At 45.3% G+C, this 26,404-nt stretch overlaps 1 protein-coding gene across 1 annotated transcript; it reads right to left on the reverse strand.

Annotated features, from left to right (window-relative positions):
• Positions 1-25,672, reverse strand: mtmr11 (myotubularin related protein 11). Its single transcript, XM_079275912.1, has 17 exons — positions 25,581-25,672; positions 19,356-19,425; positions 13,977-14,113; positions 13,776-13,845; positions 13,186-13,325; positions 12,794-12,878; positions 11,037-11,184; positions 10,748-10,835; positions 9,928-10,016; positions 9,431-9,558; positions 8,069-8,147; positions 7,882-7,952; positions 6,129-6,301; positions 5,845-6,015; positions 5,372-5,581; positions 4,047-4,355; positions 1-2,149 (listed from the first exon to the last, which is right to left on the reverse strand). The coding sequence occupies exons 1-17, from the start codon at positions 25,635-25,637 to the stop codon at positions 1,688-1,690; spliced, it is 2,487 nt and encodes an 828-aa protein (XP_079132038.1). The 5' UTR covers positions 25,638-25,672; the 3' UTR covers positions 1-1,687.
• Between the last annotated feature and the right edge of the window lie 732 nt (positions 25,673-26,404).

Below are 26,404 nucleotides of genomic sequence, written 5' to 3' on the forward strand. Positions count from 1 at the left end.
AACTGATAACACTTTTTATTCATCAGGCTCAAAACGTGCTGATACAAAAAATATGTACATCTGGCAAATTGAAGTGGCGCTCGTACCAAAAACATTAAATTATACAACGATACAGGTGTAGCAGAAGATCAAATTAGATTTTCTATGCGGCATGACAAACATTTTGTTTTTTTTCTCAATGTAAGACAAGCAAATGCATTGGCATCACACCTGGAAAGCTCTGAAATTGTAGCTGATATCAATGTGCCTTGATATTGATGTGATTAATATTTACAACGATTGAATAATTCATAGTGCTATCAAGTGAGGTACCTCTTGACATGCGAGAAGGTCGGCTTCAGTCACACACCTGACAATTGTCATCCTGCCGGAAATCAAATTTAGAAAAACGCGCTCCCTTCCGATAAATCATTTCATCTACTTGACACCCACATCATGCGAACGACAACCTGTTCCTCTTTAAAGGCGCAGGACCAGCTCGCTCCCTCTGTGCTTTAAATACAGTCACACTTCCAAGTCCCTGACCCAAATGCTGGCTGCATACTAACGCACCTCCAGGCAGGACTGAGAACACGAAAAAGAAAAACGGGAAGAAATGAGCTTCCCGTTGCTTCCAACACTGGTACCGTCTCAAGATAGGGCAATCAAAAGGCAGAATAATATTTGTATTCCACAAAATGATGGAGAAATTATCAAAACAATACTAAATTTGGTAAACAATTCAGAAATCACACTTCTCATGTATGACATCAAAAGATTTGACCAATAATGGCCAAAAAATACTTCATACTATAAAGATGAAAGTTTAGATAAGATTATATAACTAAAGCCCTGACATGTGCCTTTAGGCACATCCAGGCCTCTCGCTGCTCACAAGCATGCACGCAAGTGGGGCGATATGAGAGCAGGACCAAAATAGCGCTCATGCCCTAAATTCCACATTAAAGTCACCGGCCACAGCGCCTGCAGTTTAAGATTTAATGACGTTCTACTTTTCCATTTGAAGCTGTGATACAAAAACTGAATTGAAAGTGTTTTTTGCACATTAACGTGACAAAGATCTAGTTGTAAAAAAAACAAACACGGTCACACAAGTCAGATCAGTGGGGCAGATGTGTCCATTCACTGCCATGTGTCCTGTCAAAGCGCCCTTAAGAACCACCTTATCACACCACCATCTATATTTTGGATAAGAAGCTAAAAATGGAGACTCCAAGCTGTCTGTCAGTCTTGAGCGGTGACATGGCGTTTACAGAGGATGACACTTTCTACTGCATTACAAGATGTGCTTCTAAAGTTCCGGTGTCATACATTGTTTAGCATCTTCAGCACTTATTCTTTTTGCCTTGGATACATTTCATTTATGGAATATTGAACTCTAAGATACTCTTTACAAATATACAAAACGGCTGTCACATTATTAATACAGTGCAGAGTTTGAGAGCTCATGCACTGATTATTTCATACTGTTGTGTTTCACTGCGGGCCGCCTAAAGGTTGTTTTTAATCACTTTATTGTCAAATACTGTTTGTGAGGAAACGCACGCCTGGGTCTCCTCTGTACATGGTACCAGGGAGAGATAGCTCAGTTTCATAGTGTGCAGGCAGGTGATTTGCTGATAGCACCGGGTCTTAAGGTGGAACGGTCTGTGTCATATCTGAGAAGAGTTCAGCCGAGGACCAGACCTCAGGACGCGATCGAGGACCCGTTGCTCTTCGGCAGCTTGGCGTTATTGGGTGCTGGGTAATGGCGCTGGTCAGGGCGGGCCTCTGCTACAGAAGGGTGCCCGAACAGGAACGTGTGCTTGTTGCCGCCATTGTCTTTGTGGCCGTGCCTGGATGGTGGAGCTGAGGCGGGCGGAGGACCCCTGGAGGTGTAGTGGTTGGTGGAGGTAGGAGGGGGCGCCGCTCTGGGCGCCGCTCTGGGCGCCGCCGTGCTCTGAGGCCGCGACGCCGGGAAGAGGAAGGTGCTGTTGTTGGTGTTTTGGTTCAGGTTGGTGTCGGTCCGCCGGGGCTCGGCCATCTTGGCGGGCGGGCTTGCATCCGTGCCGGTGGACACTTGTGCGAGCTCGTCTTTGAGCTGCTGCACCTCCCGGGCCAGCCGCTCCACAGGGTGGGGGTGGTTTGCTGAGATGGGGTGGGAGAACGCCTGAGGACGGAAGGCAACATGGTTGATTTCTCTTACACCAGGTGGTCATCAACTTAACGTCTTCTTCATGCTCCCACCAGAGGGGTCTTACAAATTACTACTTAAAGTTCAGACTAAATTAAAAATGCCTTTTATAATCACATCCCCAGTCATATTGTGCACCCATTTAACAATAAATGAATTTCCTAATATCTCGGGTTCTGAAAAGTGAAGCCAATGCATAAGTGCCTTAAACCTGCATTCTTTCTAATGGCCACCAGGGGGCGACTCCTCTGGTTGTATAGAAGTCTATGAGAAAATGACTCTACTTCTCTCTTGATTTATTCCCTCAGTAAACATTGTAAACATGAGTTTATGTCTCAATCTCTAGTTTCAAGTCGTCTTCAAGACAGCATGATGTTAATTTAGTACATTATGGTCCATTTAGAGTCAAACAGACCATAAAGCAGTTTCCGTCTTTGAATTTTAACGTTTTCAGTGCGTTTTCAGTTTATGAAATTATGAATTAGGGGACATTTTTGTCGCCTAAAAGTGTCTTAGTACGTGTTCAGTTGTACTAAGTTCCACCCTCTGGAGTCTGGTTGCAAAAAGAAGAAGGAAAGGTACGGAAGTATTGAGAGATGAACCAACGCATTGTTGCTTTTGTTGACACCATTGTTGTGAAAACACAAAAAAGGCAAATGGCCCTATCGAGAGCCAGAAAAAGAGTTTTAGGGAGGTGTGTCGTATTTGTTTGATGCTGTTAGTTAGTAAGTGGTTTTGTTGTGCTGAAATGCATTTTACATGAGAGTTGTGAAGTGTCGCGTCAAGACGTTGATACAACTGTGACGAGGCAAGAAAACTCCTGACAACAGCCACGTCAACAAGACTCAGATCGGTTGCTGCTCCAGTCCGCCGGGCACAGAAACTAACTGGTGTTTGTTTTAGAGTCGAGCTGTGCAGAGGTTCCCAATTTCTGAATGAATAGACATCTTGCGTCAATGCCGCTGAGAGAAAAAAACAGAAATGGGTTTCTGTTGCCCCGGCTGGACCGCCCCCGTACTCGGAGTTTGTCGATCAACAGCTCAAACTAATCTGCACATCAAAGAGACTCATCTCTTGAGCGAGACGTCATGATGTGAGAGGATGTGACACAGCAGAAGTGTGGAGCCTTCCGGACGTTTTGTGGGCCAAAATTTAATAAAAGAAAAATGATGAGGAGGATGTCGCCCACTTGACAAACGCAATGACACATCCGCACCTTGACACTCCACCCTGCGATATTTAAATTAGACAGACAGCGATTCGTGCTGCCTATCTGATGCAAATTTTAAAAACATATATTGGGCTTTAAATGCATGCCTGAAAAGAATCTACTTTCATTCTAATGAATCTCAAACAACCCTGAATTAATATATTAATCAACTTCCTGCATTTCTGCATTTTACTACTGCATTTTATTTCTTACACTGTTTTTTAATGTTTTAATGACTGTTTTAAATCTCCTTTTCTTTTGCCTTATGTTTTGATGCTTTTAATGGTTTTATGTGGAGCACTTTGAATTACCTTGTTGTTGAAATGTGCTATACAAATAAACTTGCCTTGCCTAAAATAATCAGCCCGAAACCCCAACATTTCCTGTCATTGCTGGGTTTTAGTTTCTTCAAGAGAATCTGTAGTTTGCATTTATACATATATAATCCTCCTAGGACGCCTTCGATGTATCTTTATTGACTGCATAAACAAAAGAGGGCATCTGGAAGTTCCTTATCCTTTTAGACCACAAAACTAACAAAGTCAGCAAACACTCGTGTTTTGTTGAGGATCTTAAGTATTTGGTGCTACACTGACAGTTCCTGGTTCACTTTCATTCTTATATAAGTATTTCTAAACCACCTACGGGACAAAGCTATCGTACCTGTGCATGGAGCGCCCCCCGGAGGTAGCACTCCTTCCACAGGCCCATGCAGGGCCCCATGAGGAGCGGCAGTAAGGGCTCATAGGGGTCAAGTGGTCCGGAGGTGGCAGTGAGGCCTTGGGGAAACTCAGCCAGGGCCCAGGCTTTCAGCAGCCTCTCCAGCCCGGGCACGTTCTCGGAGGACGGCGCCCTCCGGTGGCTCTTCTTGTAAACGCCTGAACTGCCGCCGCGCCACGGAAGCAGGTTAGCGGGACAGGAGAAGATGCCTCGAGAGAGGAGGAAGACTGAGCCTGCGATGGTGTCAGTCAGCTGGTGGGCACATGTGGGAGGAAAAGTTACTGGGAGTCAACATTTTGACCTAACAATTGAATTCTATAAGTTTCACTCACAGTAACAAGCGTATGTTGTGTAATGTGAGTCTCATCCATGTGCCATGAAGTGTAAAGTGATTGTACTGCAACATCCTGTAGATATGTATTTAAAAACAATTACTGAACTTCTCTATATCGCTGACCTGCACTCCTCTAGCCGGAGAGAGCAGTGAAATTAACTGATGGTCAGTTTAAATGGCATAATGATCGGCCTCTTTCCAAGAGTCAATTCCAAATGGATGCATGTTTTATTACTACCACTAGAGGGCGCAGTGGCCTGTTGCAAATACTGTCTCCGCTCAGTAAAGTCAAGTCCACGAGTTCCACAGTGGTCAGATCGTTCACACGACACAAGGAGTCGTTGTGGTTTTCACCCGACATGACTCACTGGTGAGAGTGAGTCACACACTTTAGGATCTTTCGCCAGGAGGAAATGAGAATAGCTGGTCTCCAAACTACGTTTTGTCACAAAAACAAGCGCAAGAACTGGACAAAGGCGTACTCGTGCTCGTTGATGATGCTGTTGGCACACGTGTTCACAGAACGGCCTGTTTCCACGCGGCTTTACTATTTATAGCCTGCTTCCTGTTTGTGCAACAACTTTGGTCCTTTTTGCAAATGCAACACATAGTGAAGTTCCTACTATTACAGGTGACCCCTCCACTGGATTCCCCCTCAATATAACCTGACCTAAGTTATTATTTATTCATCAGTGAAGAATGTCTGTTTAAAACCATTTGTTTTCAAGCAATATCACAGTAAGCATCAGAACAGTTTTCTGCCTTTGCACAAAACAGTTTGGATCCAAACAATAAAATCATTAACTTTAAGTGAACAGATGCAAAGACATTCAAAATGAATGAAATGAAATAAAACAAATACAAATGAGATGCTCTCTGGACTCAGCTCCCACCATGGCCACTCGAGGGTGTGTTGCATGAAGCCGTTACCCACCCTGTGTGTGTCTGGGTTGGTGTTGAGGTTGCCATTGAGCAGCGGTTGGAGAGGAGGGATCGGGGGGACGGGTTGGGTGAAGCGGTCTCGTCTGTGCTTGCTGTACTGCAGGGACCAGTCCCACACCGAGGGCAGAGGAGGGTCAGAGGGATCCGAGGAAGAGTCCATGTCTCTCCAGCCATTGACCGGTGTGTAGGACTGCCCGAGGTTCTGGGGGAAGAGTAGGATATGCATTTTGTATGTTTATGTTCATGACAACTCTTCTTTCTATGCAGCTTTGTGCACCAGTGTTCTCATATATTATATATTATATTGTCTCTAGGGTCTGTTTTCTTCATGATAAAAAACAAAACAGGGAATTAAAACAGAGTTTCACACAGATCCAGAAATATCTCTCCAGCAAATGATATTGTAATGACGTTAAAATGAATAAAGTGTCACTGCCTAAACCGCCCCTCTCAGGTGTCCAGTACCTGGGAGCGTTTGCATCTCTCTCGCTGGCAGTTGGCCAAGAAGCTGGAAAAGAGTGGCAGGTGGATGCTGTCGTGCAGGGCCAACAGGAAGTCATCCGTCAGCTGGAAGCGAGAGGGATACTGGGACAAGAGCTGCCAAACACAGTCCAGGAAGAGAAGGAAGACTGGAGCCTGCAGGGACAACAACAGTCTTTAGTTACAAGGTGCAAATAAAAATACAAGACCATAAAAACAACCTGCACAGTTACAACCTGTGACACGGACAAGCCAATGGGAGCTCTCACCTCCTCCTTGTCGTTGTCGCGGTGGTAGTTGATGCGGCTGTAGAAGCGGTGGCCGGCCATCACCCACTCCTTCTGCACCAGGCTCTGGAAACCGTGCTGGGTCCGACAGTGGGGGTCGCACATCACCTGCACCAGGCTGGACACCACGCAGCCCATGTCCCGGTCGTCCGCCTCTGTAACGAATACAACACGGGGAGCACATGCTGAAAGCTCTTCAAAACGTCTCCGCGATTACCCGACCGTTATTTTACATCCATTTACCCTTTCATTTACAACCACCATTTAATTCTGCTCTTAATCTTCTCCAGGCTTATTCTGTTCGACAAAAGAGAGACGGAGCAACAGACAAAGAAGATGTCGATTGGACAGGCCTGCAGATAAAAGTGACGATGATGAAGGCAAAGACTAAAAACCCAGTGCAGAACAAGAGGAAGAGGCATGTAGAGAGACCAAGTTTTCTTGGGCTGGTGTAGTGAGTCATTTCTGCAGAGGGATATTTACGGCTGATCCAGCCAGAGACAGATCTGCTGCATGGAGGAGACTTGGAGCACGACTGATACGTGAACCTAAACAGGCATCGTGAAGGCCGGCCTTACAGCCGCAGAGTGGCAGAGAAAGCCAGCAGCAAGTTGTAAACATCCTCAGCTGAAAAAGGCCATTGTTTGAGTAAGCGGTGTCGGGTCCGTCTCTCTGGGTGTTTATGAATGCAGCACAGGAAGCCAGACCAGATGATTAGAGATCAACAACAGCCTACTGTCTGTGAAACAATCCCCCTTCTTTCGTATTCTCTTGTCCCCATTCCTTCACTGTGAGAGACATCGATAAGTGCATCTCGGATGGCAAACAAAAGCGTCTCAGTAGCCTCAGCAATGACAATGGAAGGACTCAGAACGACAATAAAGCAGTCAGCAATAACTTGAGGGAGGTGAAAGCTGGAGGCTTTGCAGACAGGAGCCCCAGCCTGACACTCTGAGCTCGCCCTCACTGCACGTTCGGGTGTACCTGGTCTGACCAGTAGCTTTCCCAGTCACCTGATCCAGCTCACTGCCAGATGGAGATCAGTTGACACCTCTACTCCACAACAAACAACAGCCGGCATCTTCCTTATCTCCACACAGTGTCACATAGAGGTGGCCCTCTTCTTCTAAGGCGGACACTCTGACAAAGCAACATTCAGACGCAGGCTTGGGAGTCTATCCAGGCACAGGAATGCAGCCCCTCTCCAGCAGTGAGGTGCAAGAGCCAGTGGTGCGTGTGAAGATGAGCCACGCTTTATTTACAGTAGCTACGTCTTCTTCCTGCTCTGGTACAGGGAGTTCTTGTTGCTCATATGTGTGGGTTCATATTTAGATATGTTATTATCATCTCCGCCAGGAGGATTACGCGATCGGTCCGTGAGTGTGAACCTCTGTGTCTGTCCAGGACTATTCTCACATTCTGCTGCAGCAAACTGCTGAACATTCAGGGCGCTCATATAAGACTGCATGCTGAAGAACCTCTTGTGGTTGCGGTGACTCAAATATTTTATTGCCCGTTTTATTATGCTGTTGACTGAACGCTGACTCCTCACTCACGAGTCTTATGGGCCTTTCACACAGAACGCGGCAACGGCATGCGGGCTCAGCGGAGTGTGCTTGTCGGCGTCTTATAGCTACATCAAGGCAAGCCCTGAAGTGGGATTAATGAGAGGGAGGCGCCGTGAATAATGAATGGTTTGAATAATATGAGCCGGGTTCTGGGTCACGTGACTCACCTTGCAGTGCCACAGTCAGGTGACCGCCACGGAGCAGGCAGGCCACCTCCGAAGCTTTCCTCAGACAGGCCCTGGGGGACAGAGGGGCAGCCGGATTATATCAAACCAGATTCATCTCGATGCGTCATCACAAATATGTTTGTGTTACATGACACGGATTGCCGGACTGGCCAATCGGAGCCGTTACCTGGTGTAGTCGAGCCAGTGGGTGCTTTCCAGGGTAGACAGCCATTTGTCATCAGGCACTGCCACAGACGTGGAGATATCTAGAAGTCAAAACAGATCATGTCCAGATATTATGTATCCCTACAAATGCATACAAGCCTTAAAAAGGGCCAAGTGAGGGGGATCCCTGCACTCACACTGACTTGACGGTTAAAACCAATCTAACATCAAGTTCAACACATGTAGAAACTGCCTTGATGAAAACGTCTCTTCTTCTCTGGCCATACTCCGATGAAGCCATGCTGTTTGTTGGGACTTTACTTACTGCACATTATTAAAAGTCTTGATTATAAGCATATCTTCCAGGCCTCATAGTTTCTTTTCAAAATGCCGAATGCTCATTTTAGCAAATTGAATGTCTAAATTCCCTTTTTGCCTGTTTATTAGAGTTTTACCCAGAGATGCAACTTTAGAAATAGTCAATTTAACACTGACCGGGGTCAACTCACATTTGAATACTTAATGCTGCAGTCTAGCTGTTACTAACTGCGCAGATCAATTGGACAAATATTTCAATGGCAAAGCTACCTCCTCAAAATAACTCATCCTCATCATGAATGGGACCTTAAATGGAAAAATCTCAAACAGATTAGCCTTTAATTCAGTCCCCAAAGTCTATTTTCATTTTCTATCTAGTTGTTGTGAAAACCCAAAGTCCACTGCCAGCAAGCCGGCCAAATACATGAGGACAGTCCTCTGAGCTGTGAAGCACTCACCCAGAAAAGACAAAAACACTGAGCTGACAAATGTGTGAACCGTGATAATCGGTGACCTTTACACTTTGTCCGTGTGTGTGTGTGTGTGTGTGTGCGTGTGCGTGTGAGACAGGTCAGCGTTTCAGTTCCAGGGCCAGTAGTTGTAGACGACCATGAGTTTTGTCATCTCTCTGTTTGCTCAACCGTGGAATGTGCAGTGTGTGCCGACATGACAAAAGCTAAAATAAAGGACATCTCGCAACGCCTGTTTTGAGCTGCTGGTGTTGGAGTTTCAGACCCAAAACAACTCTGCACAACAGTGACGGAAACATAGATTTTTAAATGTACAAAGAAAGTAGGAATTTGGGGTAATGTGACACAACTCAACAAAATATATAACGTGGGTCTCGTTGGTTTTAGGCAGACAAGACTCATGTTATATCTTTAAGTGTATTTTTGTGTCACGGACCCTTCAGACCACCTTCCCCGCTTGACAGAGGTCTATGTCACCAGTGAGCGATGTGGACGCTTCATTTGTCACAATTCACGACACGCAACATGGTTTTTCATGTTGCGCTTGAATGCATATTTGCTCAGGTGTTGCGTGCGCGCTCATGTCTCATGCCCACCTCCCAGACAGAGGGCGCGCAGGCGGCTGTGAGCCAGCTGGACGTCTGCAGGCGAGGGCAGCTCCTCGCCCAGCTCCACCACCACACACAGAGACGCCTGGCAGCCAAACAGGATCATCTCCAGGTTTCTAAGGAACACAAGTAGTTGGTTTAAATGTTACATCGGCTGTAAAAACTCACGAACGCAAGTCGCGTCTGCTATTCAGACGTCATGCTGCGTTGTGTTGCTTTTAAACGGGCTTCTTGAACAGCTTGCAGTATTTCGACTGTGGCCAGCGGATATTTTAGTGAGGACTATTCCAGCAGTTTGGATTCCTGTATTTAGGTATCTAACAAACAACACTGCATCTGGTTCGTTTTACTGTACCGCTGCTTTGCCTCGTGAGAGTCACAGCCTGCAGTCAGGACTACAGCCAAGTCGTCTTTGAACACATTTGAACGTCAATGCCTACACTGACACGCGCACCGACAATGTATTTTGTAAAAACAACACAAACCTGATGTCGTCTTTCTCGTGGTAGATGTTGTTCTGGAAGCTGGCCAGTCGCAGTAGATCACTGCCTCGAGGGTGTCGCCAACACCAGCGCTGCGACACAAAACACAATCGCACGTTCCACATTGTTGAAAGTCCCTGAAGGCACTCACTGCATCGGTGTTCATCTGGTCATTTGTCTCACAGGAATGTTAACAGGAGAGGAAAAGATAGATCTAAAAGATGACAGCATAGTTATTTTGGGTTATGAAGTTACAAATACAGGAATTACACATGCGGTCTGAGTCCAGGACTGTTCGAATAATATATCAAATATGTAGAACATGTTTAAAAATAGTGTTTTTATGTTAAAAAACTATTTCACAAGATTGAGGCTCTTAACACATGAATTTAACACACAATATTAAGTGTGCTTACGTAAGCTGGAACAAACCAGTTTCAACCAATAATATCTGTCATCCACCCATCAATCAATCTGCAGCTTCTACTGACAACAGAGGTGTGTGTGTGTGTGTGTGTGTGTGTGTGTGTGTGTGTGTGTGTGTGTGTGTGTGTGTGTGTGTGTGTGTGTGTGTGTGTGTGTGTGTGGAGCAACAGTCCTCTGAAGTTCCGTCTTAAATCAAATGCAAGGGATTGTATTTAAATCCCTCTTGTGAATGTACACCGCTCACATATTCTGTTCCACTGGGGAACAGTCACAGCAGAGGAGATTAAAAACATGAACTTCCTGTTTCACCGGGTCTGTAATGAACGCATCTGAAACAAGCGGCGGTACGTGAAGTAGCAGTTGAATCGGAACATTTCTCAACACTAATTGCACTCACGGGGATGCGTCCTTCATTGAAGTGGGCGAAGCTTTTCTTCAGCTCAGTGTCCAAAACCTTGTGTGGAACCGCGATGTATCTCGACAGGCTGACAGGAAACAGAGAAGAACGCACCGTGTTGGATGGATGAGATTTTTATGTATTCAAAGCGCCAAACAGCGCTGACCTTTGAGCTAACCGAGCGGTTTATAGGAGCTTAGACTCGACTCTGCCTCATATCTGGGAAACGGATATACCGTAATGTTAATTTCAGCGTACCGGACACAAAGATGTGTGGGTTACTTTTTACCTGGTGGACATCTCGAAGCGGTCGTTGACTGAGCTGACTCTCCAGCCAGTGGCCCCGCATCGCTCCAGCTCTTGCTCCCAGTCCGAGGCAGACTCAAACCAGTTCATGTGGGTGTTTCGTCGACGGTTGCTTAGAAACTGCTTCATTTCTGGAAGAAAAAAATAGGAACATCTCAATAACACACACTATCTTGTGTCAATTTATACAAAGACAACATATCCATTTTGTGAAAACAGGCTTTCAAATCGTTCCTAAAGAGCAAAATGAGCTGTGATATTGGACTTTGGGAGCTTTGTTAAGGGAATTGTTCCCTATTTTGATTTGACGATTGATCGTTAAATTGAAGAAATAATTGGCCGTCCTTTATTTATTTTGGGGTGTTATTTTTCCTGTCCCTATTTGTTTTATATGTCAATAAAGTTGGTGATGTTGATGGCAACAAAAGGCCAAGAATTCGTTGCCAATTTCTCAAAATGGTTGCCAATGGTGGATCAGAGAGTAACTGATAAAGCGCTAGCCTTGTGTCTTAGGGCCACTGGATTGAATATATTGTATAATAATAACTGACTGTGACAATCACATCCGAGGCTGCGATTGAATCTTTCAGAAAATGTTAAAGTCGCGTCATCAACGCACTGACCACACACTGGACACACTTGACCCCTGGGGCAGAGGTTAACTGTGGGTCATCTAGCGGCTTGTTTCAGAGGGGGGGGGGGGGGGGGGCTGCATTATTTATCCAACTGCTGCCAGTCTTCCACAGCTTTGTCAGCCTGGCGTGACTTTAACATAGCGTAATGTATTGTGCAGACTGGCTCATATTACTCTATATGGTCGAGGTGAACAGCCAGTGGCTTAGTAACAACTGGGCATCATCATTTTGTTTTATTAATGAGATGTGAAGTGTGTATTCTTTGCTGACACACCGAGTTGGTTTCCTTCGCTCTGATAGCACAATATTACGTTTAATTACTGTGGTTTAATCTTTCACAAACTGAGGCTTTCAATCACCGTCAGAATCAGCCACATGGACATTTGATCGCACCTCGCACCACATCTGGGCATGGTTTCAAAGACAGCATTTTCCCTGAATCACATCAGAGGAGAACGTTTCTAATTTTGCCAACCGGAGCGGACGTCGGCTTTTTCATGTCATTCTGGTCTGCACAGAAACCGCCATGTTTCCTGTTTAATACTCGCTCCAGTCTTAAGTTGTACCATCTTGTCCTGATGGTGAAGTGGACAAAAATAGACGGAACCGAGTTGAAGTCTTGTGTGAATGACGAGCAGTGTTTTTTTGGGTACGTTCTGTTCCGTGGAGCGAGAGAGCGGGTGAAAATCTAAGTGAGAACAGACTTGACGAAAGGCTCATCGGGAGAAAACATCATTGACTGACACGTTCATGCTGCATTTCTCACTTTCACAGAGCCGTTATTTCTCTGAATATTCATCACGCTGAAATATGCACGGACAAAAATGAATAACAGACTTACTGATAAATACTTTTGATCATTTTCATAAGCATCCAAACAGACACACGCGTAAGGCTATAGTGCCTGCAACAGTATTTAATTTCCCACGTATCTCTGCAGAATTTCAGATTGCTTCTCGTAAAACAAAGCAAAAGGATGAAAACCCCAAAAACATGTGAGCTATATTGAAGTACCCCTCTATGTCCTTGATGACTCAACACAGTGGCCGGTGCCAGGGAGAGAGTGCCTGGTTGTAGATGAGGCTGAATGCATTCATCTACTCACCTACACTCCCCAGGGCAGCGTTCTGGAAAGATAAGACGGACCCTGGTTTAAGAGGCTGGTAGGTCTTGGCGATGGTGTAGGTTATCTGAGGAGGGAAACCACAGTGAGCGCATCAACAGCTGTCAACAACAATGCAACACATGCAAATATTCACCAACCCTGGTGCCCACATCTCTAGGAGAAGAACTTGGAAAGTGCGTATAAGAAGGAAGAAAACAGGGAACAGTGAAACACACAGATAATTGACTTGTTTTTTAAAGTCCGGGAAAAACCATCAGTGGCTGTCTGCAAATTCCTGTTGCTGGACTGGGCACACGGAAGTTCAGTGTTCAAGCCGGTGGAAGCTTAAAATGAGAAGATTAAACTCCTTAAATCAGAGGACGGACACTCACCTCAATGACTTGTGCGTCAGGAGTGAGGCGGTCGAACAGGAAGCAGATGACTTGCAGGTCCTTGCAGTACAGGACCAGCTCCTCTGGCGTGAACTTCAGGGAGGAGTTTGGGGTCACCAGCTTGGTCCTGTTTGGGCCCACTGCAACACAGGGGGGGGGGGGGGGGGGGCAAAGTAAACATTAAACAGATAAATGTGTCAAGAGTAAAAAAAAAAAAAAAAAAAACCTGGAGTACACGCTAAATATAGTACACAGTATGTGGGCCCGACTGAAAATAACTTCACAAGGGAGCCAAAAACCTGCACATTATTTAAATATCTCACTTTGCATAATTACATTTTAGTAATGATGGGGAAGTGTCCTTATTACATGCGAGTTTCTTCTTACCTTCATTATAAGTAACACAAGTACTGATGAATACAATCCGATAGTCGCTAGCTGTATTATCAACAGTATCACAGCAGAAGGCATGGTAAGTATACTGGTCTGTGATTGGACAAGTCAATATATCAACATGTCGTTGCAACATATCCCCGGCAGTCATTCTGGTCAGGAGTAAACATGTGGGCACACATTGAGGTTTTACTTACCAACCACAACCTTCTCTATGGACGCCAAGGCCACATCATGATCTCCTAAAAGCACTGGATCTGCATTGTCCTGCAACACGAAGGTTATTGAAACATAAATATGTACTGTAACAAATTTAAAAAAACAGACAACACATTATTACCCCATAATAGACTATGAGTAAGAGTACTTAATCAGCACAGCTGCACAGAAGGACTCACGTCAGGTTTGGGACTGTCCTGGGGCACAAAGGCCACTCTGAAGTGGGTACAGAAGAGGGTCCCAGACACCCAACCCCTTCCTTCCCTGGCAGTCAGCTTCTTCCTCACCATAACGGCTCGCTGCAGCACGCACTCGCCTAGTGGGGGGGGGGGGGGGGGGGACACAAGGGAGATGGAATGCAGAGGTTACAGGATGGAACGTATGGGTAGTGCAGTTTTGTACATGTCAGATACAATTACATAACCGAGTGTGTATAGGTGGGGGGGGCTCTTCAGAGGATACATAGCAGGAAGTGAACGGAGAAACAAACAGCAGCGTGGACGTTCACTGAGGGAGCTACTGGGAGTGGCTGTAACGAATACCTTCAAACAAAAAGGTCAAGCTGCTGCGTATTGTTGCAAGTCCTCAGGCCACAGAGGATGAAGCGGGAGGAGCAGGAAGAGCAGCTAAAACGCAGACTTACAGATGACAGTGACTCCGTCTGAGTTACACTGCACTAGTTTGTTTTTGCTGGTAAATACGAGCAAATGGGCATATGAGTGAAGAAGCAGATCTAAGTGAGGTACAGCAGATATCTCCCAAAGACGCCCAAATGGCTATTTTAGCTACAAGAAGTTATTGTAAGTATAAAGTCAAGAATTATTATAAAACTGCATGGCATAAGAAATAAAATGAATTGGTTAATTGGTGAAATATTTTAATAATTGGGTAATTGGTATGAGGAAAGGCCAATGAGGGTTGATGACTCAAGCATCATCTACTGTACAGGCTTCTTTAAATGAAAGTTGAAATCTCTAAAATAAACATCTGGATTTTGAGAAATGTCTACACGTGCACAAATACATCTTTCAGTTTTAATAATTTGATATGTTGAAATATGTACTTGAGCAGAACATTGAGCGATGGAACCACATTCCAAAGTGGAGAGGAAGCAATCTGAAATTCCAGAACAAAAGCCTCCAAAAACAAACTTTTCACCCAGAGAACTCTCTTACAAACAAACACAGATGTGAACAAACACTTTCAAAGGGGAAAAAAAGGAAAAACACACACACACGCAGCGGTGAGACGGCACATTTCAAACAGTTTCCTGCAGGAATACAAAGCCTTTGCCAGCTAGACTGCGTGTTTCGATGGCAACAGAGTCCAGGTTAGGGTAGCGAGGAGAAAACGGCCTTTCTATCCACGACAAGAGGAGTGTTTGGCCAGACACATGGCATGGCAAATGTTTTCATATTGGCTCAAAAGACCATGAAATGGACGCGGAAAGACTGCTGGTCCCTCGAAACTGAAAAAAAACATTCCGAGGGAAACACAAAATCCCTCCGCTGCACATGTGGAAGGAACTAGCTCGGTCCTTAAACCGGAACGTGACAGATTAGCAGTTGGGCTAAAACAATGTTTTGTGCGCATACTAAAGCGTAAACAGAAAAACATGAAACACTCGTTCCTGCTGCGAGAGGAAGAGGAAGATGAGCCTTTATTTCCAACGCCATCATTTGCTGATTGCACAAGAGGAGTTTAAATCTCAGGGCGTGCTCTATGATTATGTTTATTCCCTTCAGTCTCCAAACCACACATGAAAGCCCCGGGCTGGATTCATCAATTAAATCCGACCGCACGTGATCCAGCGTCAGAGATTTGAGATGCTCAGTGTCACAGTGAACACAAGTGAGCCCTTGTTGCCTTGTAGCGTGCAGATTTGAGAGGGGGGGGGGGGGGGGGGAGACAGGGAGCAGAGGCTTCTGGGCCTGTTTGCACTCTTTGGTGAGATTTAAGACGTTTGTGTTAGCAGGTGGTTCAACCCAGAATGAGTCAGCCGTAAAAGGGAAGGTGTTTTACGAGACTGTTGTCCTTTATTCATAGAAATCATTTGATGTGCTTCCTGGAGAGCTACAGACGGAGTGTAACAGTGTATGCGCTACTAACGCAGGAGCTTCTCTAACCTCCAATCCTCCAGGCGTCCTCGGCCGAGTGGAGGAAATCAATTCAATTTAAATACCGAGAACGTGTTTGGGTCCGTTTGAAATCGCAGACTAACAGACTATTCATACGAAGTATGACGTAAAAATTGCTATTTAGTGCGTTCCGACTGCAATTCATATGGATTTTGTGTACGCGAGAAACCCCCAGATGTAGACCAGATGAGACTTGAGCTGAATGGACATACTGAACCGGCCCAAAATGCATTTCCGCAGCTCTTCAGACGAACCGATGGCGGACTGCAAGGCAGAGTGTTTAAACTATTAATCGTTGGATGAAATTCAGAATATGGGAAGCAACGTTACGGCAGTTTAAAAAAAGTAAAAAATGCAAGAGCTCACATTTATAATGAACTGTAGAAAATATATTTAACACTAAATATTGCTTGAGAATACTTCCGAATGAACAGTCTGCTGTCTGGAATGTATGTCGTTAAACATTAGTCTGCCAATACGAACATGCTAAAGGATGTTTTTTCCACATTAAAGTCCAAATTTGAGTTTCCCCTTTAATGGTCCCGCTGCTTCTATTGATGTGGTCACTGATGAGGAGAGAGTGACCTGAAGAACCCGCCTGAGCAAATACAGCTGAGAGGGATTAGAAACCACATGCGCTCAGTTTTATTTGTTTTCATCCACATTTGTTCCTCATCTTCAGCGGGCGTGCACGCAGAGCGGAAAAGGTTTCGGCCCTCCTCGACCCGCTGGGAGGACGATGAAAGACCGGGAATGGGTCACGTTGGGTTGAATCTAGGAAGACGGGTGTTTCGGCGAACTAGCAGCTGATAGCTGTTGTCACAACAATGAGAAAAGTCCAGCCTAGAGTCTTCCTCATATTTAACACAACACAAAATATCCAGAAGACTCCGTTGCCGAACTATAGCACAGAGAACCCAGAACCTCCATGTGACTACCAACAGTGACAGCACATTCTAAACGACGACGAGAAGTTCGGTCAGCTCGTCGGGTAATACGTTGACCAACCAGATGAATGTATGAACATTAAAACAACAATTTCTCTCCAGACATATTGATAATTAGAAATATAAAGTCCCCCAAAATAATCTATTTTCCAATAAACTGGAACACATCCATTCAAAGTCGTCCCACTAAAGAGCATTTAATACTTTTTCAGATTTAAAGATTGAAACCCCAGTATACAAATATGGACGCTCCGGTCTCTTGTCCATCAATCAACGAGGCATAACGCTGATCGACAGCCCTTTAATCCCACGGTAACATGAGACTGTGGAGAAAGGGGATTGTGAAGCTGCTCTGAAGGGGGTCCTGGACTCTTGGCAGTGTGTGTGAATGGACAGTATACCCCTTCCCCCACTCGCAGCATTGAAAAGGTACATGATCTACCTATGGCTGCCGGAGCTGTGCTGACCCGCTTGCCCTCCCGCAGGCCGGCTCGGTTTCTGCGGTCCTGTGTCACATGAGAGCACGCTGGACACCGAGCACTGCCCGTTAACAACTGGGACAACGGGACCACTTCTGCAGACATATCTCTGATTTTGAGATTACTGCGGTTCTTCTCAACTTGTCAGTGGATCGAGCTTGAGACAGGTTCCTGTTATTTTACAGCCCTCCCGAATTTACCGTACCATGCTCCCAAAAAAGCATTTTTTTTAAGCAGCGTGGACAGACGATCCATCCTTCTGCAGAGTACGTGCATGAAAGAGAAAAGGGAGGAAGCGAGAGCGTCCACAGGTGCAATGTGAGCCCTTCCACCCGGTGGTAACACTGACTCGCGACTCCTTTGTGTCTCAAAGTCAACTTGTTCTCACAAATTGTCTCAACACTTACTCCGCAGAAGCTGCACAGAGCCAAGGGATAGAATTCCCTGCCTGAAATCTGAATCGCTTTCCAAAAATGTCCAAAATAAAATGATTTTACATTTACAGCAGACTATTAGCATGTAGGTTTAGCTCCTCTGTCTCAATGGAGAAAGAGAGAGAGAAAAAGAAGACTTAACAATGCTGCCAACACACGTTTCTCCTTCCCTCGCTCTTAAATATAAAGCAGGTTCTCACGGACAGCTATGTTTCTAATCTGCCTGGAATGGAGGTGGAGAGAGGGAGAGGGGGAGAGAGGGAGAGAGAGAGAGAGAAAAAGAGCAGAAAGTGAACAGCAGGGTGCTGTTGGAGATGAAGTTGAAAGCCAGCAGGAGGAAAATATGAAGTAAAGAGAGTCAACATTTCACAGTGAAATGTTAACAGCTAAGAATAGGATCCGTGTGTGTGTGTGTGTGTGTGTGCGTGTGTGTGTTTGTGTATAAGTGTGTTCGTGTGTATGTGTGAAAGGTCACGAGATCCTTTTGTTACAAAAAACTAAGAGGAAAAAAAACATAAAATGAAGTATGAACTATGAGTGGACAAAAGAAGAAGATGTGTGACGAAAGAGATATCAGTCATAAGGTCCACCTCACAAACTCCCATCCAACACACCCACACACTCATTTACATCGGCTCTGGTGTGTCGTGAGTAACTGCTGATGCGCAGCGTTAAAGATGAGCCCGTCTCAGATCCAGCCCCTCTGGTCTGCTGCCATTCTTATAAAAAGCTCCAGCTGGGTGTTGCTGACACAGGAATATGAGCAAGGCAGGGCGGGGGAAACAACTTCAGACTGCAGCAGCAAAGATTCCCTGTGGCCCTGCACCAACCAGCAGATCATCACTTGGGTTAAGAGGGCCCACCTCTGGCTGAACTGTCTGGATCACTACTGCAGAGGGTGGTTATAGTTGGGGGAGAGTAGAGTGATTTCAGGGTGATCAGGATATTGCTTTGCTAAGCCCGCCCCCCCCCCCCCCCCCCCCTGGAGCCCACACTGTCACTAACTGCACTCTCTGAATAAGTATAGAAAAACAAAAAAAAAATGTTTCAGAGAGAAGCAGACAAACTGATTCAGCAGCAAAAACAGGATAAAAAGATAAAGATAGAAGCTAAAGCGTACAGATCACTGCAATAAAGCTACAAGAGTTTTTGATCTCAGCCACACACTAACCCTCTTTGTATGTTCAGATTAGCTTTTCATGAGCAGATGTTTTCCCATCTCAAAAGGTAAAGCTTGTGACATTCCTGGTCCAGGTGTGGCTACAAGTGCAATACGGAGATTTCAAACCTCAGAGAACAACGAATGCAGCAGCAGTTTTCTGCCTCAATAACACAGCGTGTCGGTATTTCATCTGATCCCAGAGCAGCGTGGCAGGTGTCAGTTGAAGTCTGTGCTGCGTTGTAATGTTTAGTACGTTCTGTTTCTTGTGTCTGACTCGCTGCAACGGTCATTTGCAAACTCTTTATTGTTACAGCTTGAATTTGAATCGATCCAAGACGGGTCTCAGAAGCCGAAGTTTAGGAAGTACACAGTAGTACGTTTTAAAAGCACAATCCTACCTGGCAGGCAGCGTAGCCCAAACACATCTCGACTCCTTGCGTGGACGCCACTTTGACTCAGCATCCTCTCCTGTAAGAGAAACAACAGACATTAGCATGGTTTCATCCTTCTCGTTTACAAAGAAACTGCCTTTATTTGACACGTCGCTGTCGACAATAGATGCCCTGTGCTTAAAGGAATCGTTCGACATCTAGGGAACTTGCTTCATTTCCTTTCTTGTCCCGAGTGAGTTTAAATTGTTAAGTCACGGGATAAACAGAACGCACGGAGAGCACCATATGTCATCTTCGGTGTTGTTGATTGGATTTAAGTCATGGCGTCTGGCTGCCTCTCTCATCAAAGTCTGGCTGGTCTCAATGGACTCGTTTTAATTTCAGACAAAGAAAGAAAGCCAACCACACAATGGCTCCACGATTCTTATTTTCCATTTTGCCGATTGTTTCCATAATAGCCACGGAGCCTCAGAAGCCAGAATCCAGCCACAGAGGGTTCTATACTCGGACTGCAGCTCACGAGCACATATGCTTCCAATTAACTTCGCTACCAATGTGAGGGTCATTTACATTTATCGGCTTCAAATCCCATCATACGCCAAGGCCTGCAGCTCGTGCAGAAGTAGAGCGAGGGCCCCCAAGCTGACATCCCAGGAAACTATACATTGTGGAGCCGCAAGCGTCTCCCTCAGGGGTTCTCTCTTGAGTTCCAGTGAAACTATTAATCATCGTTTCGTTTACAAAGCACCGGTATTTATGCGAGTCAGCAAGGCCGCGCGTGAACAATACCAATGAATCCACTCAGTCGCCGGTGTGCCAACAGGTTTGCAGGACGGTGAGTTCTGTGTTAGCAGCCTGCTCATGAAAACCTGAGACTCAGCTCGGGCCCTCGGGCCCCCCCCCCCCCCCCTTAAAAAAACGTTGAACAAAGAGAACCTTTGCTCTTTGAAAAGCTAGTAAATCACACTTATTCATAGCTGGCTGTGTTCTTTGTGAGTGAGAGCGTCGGTTCTTCAGTATGAAGCAAATATTTTCGTGCATATGCTCTAAACTGTTAACGAACCATATATTTTCCACATTGTTTGTCTAATGTAAAAATGTATATTTTTGACTACTTTGTAAACTGTAAAAGAAAACCACTTATTTTGCTCATGTCGTCTGCTCTGTATTGCGCTCTAAAATGGTTCTATACTGCCAAACTAAACATCTGTAATAAAACTACAAGTGTTATCCAATCGCTTGGAGTTCACCCCGACATAAAATATGGCTGTAGTTCCAACCGTTTCACTGAGCAAATTAAAAGCTCTGTTCGTGAAGAACCGCTGGAGAAAAACAAACCATTTCTGATGATACAGCAGGACACGAACATTTTACAAGACTTACTTTCTGCTTGCCAGAGCATTGTTCATTTTTTTTCTCCCACCTGGCCTTAAAATGTCTTACGCTTTCCCCTCAGTCTCTCCATCAACAGCCACAGCAAACCCACGGCTGAATTCCTCACCCGCTGTTTAAGAACACCACGATTAGACGTGTTAGATCTGTCCTCTGAAGGTTGTCAAGACCGCCAGACGTTGGGCCTCGAGGTTTTGCGAGGCCGAGCAAACTCGCTAGATAAGAAGCCGCAATACACAAGGTGAAGTCCTGCTGGCACTGCGCCGCAGACTGGGCGACGTACACAAGGGGGAGGTGAGTGGAGCTCCCTCGGTTAAACCAGCATAAAAATTGATTTGCAAACAGAACAGCAAATGCATATTTATGTGAAATACAGGCATTCTCCGTCACGTGCAGGTTTTGCACAACGGAGGTAAAACGGGCAACAAAAGATATGGAAAATGGGAATGAGATGTCGAAGCATGAGTTTACTGTGAAGCTAAAGTAATCATCTGTGAGTCACGCATCACTCAAAAACCACATTTCCAGAGCCGTGTTTAGGCTGACATTTCACTTTCGCTGTAATAGTGTGGCTTCAGCATCCCCACTCTATCACTTCCATTGCCTCTCTCTCTCCCTCTCTCTCCTCCCCCCGTGCTCCCTCTCTGCCCCACTTTTGCCCTCCTCTGCTCCCTCCCTTCATCCTCAGGGACAGCAGTTTTCCATTGCGCATGGCTTCCCCTTTGCTACTGCGGCCAGACTTCTGCAGTGGGCTTGTTCCTGGGTCCGGAAGATACTTCTCTCTCCTTAAACAACTCACGAGGGAAGAGAACAAGTGGGAGTTTTGGAGGAACACTGGAAGAATACAATCCCAATGGCTGAAATTCAACTCGCATGTCATTATAAAAAGGTATTTTACGGGAGACATTTTACCAGCAAGTCATTCCCAAAGACTGCGCAGCAGGACCTTTTCTTAGGGTCGCTGTCTCTTACTTCTGCAGCACACCTTTGAGCCACATGAGGAAGCCTGAATCTTTGTATTATTCACGATAATCGTAACCTAATTATAACATTTAATCTAATACTAAAGGCAAGCGTACAGCTTTTTGATGCCTGTATATTTGGTCTACAGGATAGGATTTTCAATTCCAAACAAACACTGAAGTATATATATATACTTTTATATATATACTTTTTGCAAAACACACCGTAGACATCCGTTGTGGAGACGAACAATCCAAGAGTCTTTTAAAAGCCTCTCTTGCTGTGTGATGTGCTTCGCTCACGGGCTTGTATAATACACATTAGCTTTTAGCCGCTGCTCCCTGTGCTGAACAGTCACAATCCCCATTCGCTTGTGTTGCGCTTTTCATTCCCCTCACATGAACATTCATCTGGCTTTGTGAACTGGCTTGGAAGGAGAACGAGGACACGATGTAGTTTTGCTAAAAGTGGCTCACTCTGAAGTGTTTCCTCGTCTTCCAGTCAGAATAACATGAGATCTATTTTGGACTGAGAACTTCACCGTGTCTTTCCTCAAGAAGCAGACCTGCAATAATATACGTTATAGAAACAGAGGACCTGATCTCAAACGTATTAATGCACTGAGGGCAAAACAAAAGGACATAAAACCTGCTCTGAGTATATTCAGCAGTGGAACAAGGTCCTCTGTGGAAATATACTAGCGTATAAAAAAACAAACTGCATTCCAGTAAAAGCTGCATTTCGGCCTCGATATGACATAAGAGACAGAAACAGATTCCGACATAGAGGGTGAAATATAAATCAATGTTTCATGAACTGGGAATTCAGACGGTTAATAATTAATGAGAGAATTTCTCATCTACTTGTTGTGACGTTTCATTCTGAAATCTCACGAAAGCCTGAAAACAAGGGAATATTTACCGCTGTGTCTGCATTCTCATCTTAGTCTTATCGTCGCTAGAACAGCATCAGTCTAGACTTCCAGACGCACAGCAAACAGATGATAACTGGCTCTTTTTTTAGTGGTATCCCTGCTGGATGATTTGCCATTAATGTTCTCATAACACAGTTTGCGTCTTCATTATCCCCTCCTCTTAACGCTCCACTGTTTAGTCAAACATGTGTTTGTGCGCTTGATGGTTGTAATGTCTGTACAGGAAGGTTCAAAGGTCAAATGAAGCCAGACACAGCAGTGTTTTATTACTAGAGGAGGATTGTAGTTTGACCCGACTAAGAGTATTCAACCTGCGACGCTGTACTTAGACACAGCGGTACGTTAGCCTACATGCTAACAGATATCAGCATGCTATCATGCTCACAATGACAATGCTAACATACCGATGTTTGGCATCGTAATGTTGACCATGTCGAGTGCACGCAATGTTAGCGTGCTGACATTTTCGAAAATACGATGAACCTAAAGTACAGCCGAATTTAGAAGGCTACACGTGCGCCATCATTGTGTCAGATACATATTTAAATCAACGTTCAGGTAAATACAGATGTCAGATCGAACTCCGTATATGAAATACCCAAAATGAAAGGCCTCGGGTCGGGATCAGAGAATCTTCACGAACAAGTCTGTCCATTGGTTGTCGAGACAGCTCAATCAAAACCACACAAGTCAACCTCATAGCGGCGCCAGATGACCAAAGTCTATAGGGTTCATCCTCTGGGAGCGGGAACCATAGATATCTGTGCCAAATGTTGAAATAGTGATTAAACACTGACTGACAACGCAATCCTTAGAGCCACGTCAAAAGCACGGCTGTCACACGAGCATCTCTGAACCGCTCACAGTCTCACTAACAGTACATCACTGTAAATGTCAGTCACCTCCCACGAGTTAAGACCATTCAGAGCCATTACACGCACTCCAAACAGACAAAGGACGTATTAGCCTCTCAGCCCTTTGGCGAGTGAATAGTGCATCTGGTTAATTATCACCGAATGCCAGATCGATACACCCTCTAAACGGGGGACCATAAATCTGCTCCGCCATTAAGAGGAGCCCATTGTTGGGCTCTGTTTAAGCAGCGGAGGCCTCGGCAGCTCAGGGGCTCGCAGCGAATGTGACGTCTGGGTCCCGTGGGAGCGGGTGTGGGCGACTGTACCGCTTTTGGCCCACTTCTATCGGGCTCGGATCTTCAGCCGCTCTGACTAGAGCTCAGATGATCCCTCCTCTGACATTTTTTCTTTGCTTCTGTGGAGCTTTGTGCCTTTCATGCCGTCTGCTTCAAAGCTGGCTGGGAGATGCAGATAGAGCGAACTCAAGGGGATCGGCACAGCCAAAATAAGCCAGAATAAGCCTGCTGTGATGCAGGCCTCAGCATCCTTATGTAGAGTGCACGACTGTTGTGTTCTTATTCCAAGTGTTCCTACTTCAAGCTTCTGAATTGTGATGATCTGCTGCTTTTCTTTGTCTCATGTGACTGTAAACTAGATTTCTTTGGATTTCGGACCATTGGTCATACAAACCGAGCAAATTAAAGATGTCTGTGGCTTTAAGACATTGTGATTTCTCATTTAGTTCTGTAAAACAAATACTTAATTGATTGATCAAAAATTATAATCCAATCCAACAATGATTTGGTTGCAGCCCTGACATAATCTATGCCATCCAAAATGCCTCGGGTACTAAAAGAAGAGAAGATTCTTCCGCACACTGCAGAGCCATCTGGCCCAAATTCAGCCCAGTATTGGCTTCAGTTTTCTAAAGCAGTCCTAACACATGCTGATGGAAGTGAAACCCACAGTGTGTGTGTGTGTGTGTGTGGGTGGCCTGTGCATATATTCCACACAGCCTACTACTCTACGTTACCATATCTCAGGCTCGGCCACATTCTCATACTTCGGACACATGGGATTCCTTTGGTTTTTTCCTTTGGGGTAATTTCTGCTCGTCTCATTCAGAGGTAATCAAATTCAAAAAAGCGGCCTCTATACCTCCCAACTGCTGTCTCCATGGCGACAGCCAGATGTTGTGCAGGGCACGTCCCCCACACTCCACATGCAAGCCTCGCCCGAAGGCAGACTAAAGAGGCATCTGTTACCGTTTCCCCCTGCGGCTGCTGGAAATAACCAGGGAGAGACAGAAAGGCACCACGAAGGGACCGTTCCCAAAGGAATGAGCACGTCCATGCTGTGCGTACTCACTGCTTTGTGCTGTCTGTCACACTAATAAGTCCTCCTAACGTCTATCCTCTCAGGTGCTCCAGTATCTTACTGATCACTTGAAATGCAAGGATGTTTCTTTGAGCTATTCATCACAGCCCCATGTAGGCCACAGCTGTTCACTGATGATCGTCTGCACCACATCATATGAGGACCCCCCCCCCTGCCATGAGAAGTGATTAAGATTAGCCACCACTTCATTGGTCTTTAATAAGGCAAGCAGCCAAAGACACATTAGGTACCCTAATTATGCATCCCCCTGTTCTCCAGACAGAAGGGAGAAGCAGCCCTTTGCAGCCTGAAACAGGAGACCAGATTCCCGGCTTCTGATCCAGCCAGGCTGCAGAACCACCTGAATGCACATCTACAGCTCTGCACGATGGCCGGTGTTTCCTGCTTCCTGCTGTTCAATCACATGAGTACTGTCGATATGTACCTCTAAAGCAATGTTGACTGTTGTGAAACACAATTACAGACAGAACTCAAACTGAAAATTACCGTAAATAACCTAAACTGCTCACACTGAAGCAGTGGCAAGTCCCAGAACAGAGAAGATGAAGGAATATAGGGGTTAAATTACTATTAAACACATCGAGAAATATACATTTTAAAATGCTTAGGCATTGGCATATACTGTGAATCAGACCGGTAAAGTAAAACAAGAAATACTCAAGTTGCTAATACCTTAGATTGGGACCTTACCTTGATGTCTGGGAGCATTTGTCTCACTTTAAACGTGGTTTTAGATCCTGTCAACATTTTTCACGACAATTCAACTCAATTGAAACGAAAAGATAATGGATATTATAAGCGAACGGTCGCTGTGTCAGCAGGGAGAAGCCGTCAGAAAGGGTCCGGAGTCCGGTAACGTATCACCGGGCTGCTGCAACCGAGGTGTTCAGTGTGCACAAGCAAACTATTGTCGCTTTTTGCATCGCTGTTCGCACTGACGGAGAGCACACACCCCGCAGAAAACCCCCCACCACCAGTCACCGGACTGCTACTAACTGGTGTGAGTTAGTCACCACCGAGGAGCTGTGTGCACCGTTACTGCTGTTTTCCCACCCACCGGGCTCTGTTTGTTTATCCGTTCGCCATAGTGGGAAAAAAAAGAAGCAGCTAAGTGCAGCGGTGGAGCTTCTTAAAGGGCCAGTGCATCTGAAAAGATAATAAGAATGTACACATGATGTAACGTGTCAGTAAAAAGGACACAGGATGTTGCACACAGTAACGGAAGCTGCAAAGTGGAACACCACTAAACAAGTACAGACGCGATATCAGCAACATACACCTCGAATAAAAGAGCACTCATCATGTTGTGGACTGACATTCACTGGTCGTGGATACTGCTTGCTGTGTAATGTTGAGTTAAATTGGTCTTTTTATTTCTATTCCCATCTTTATTTTACTTTTGTTCACCTGTACTTGTGCTGCTGCAACACCTGCATTTACCCCGACTGATCTCATCTTATATTACCAGATTAATAATAATAATAATGCATTAATGTGTTGAGTAGCATTTCTTG

Source organism: Melanostigma gelatinosum, assembly GCF_949748355.1.
Source record: "Melanostigma gelatinosum genome assembly, chromosome: 9".
NCBI lineage: Eukaryota > Metazoa > Chordata > Actinopteri > Perciformes > Zoarcidae > Melanostigma > Melanostigma gelatinosum.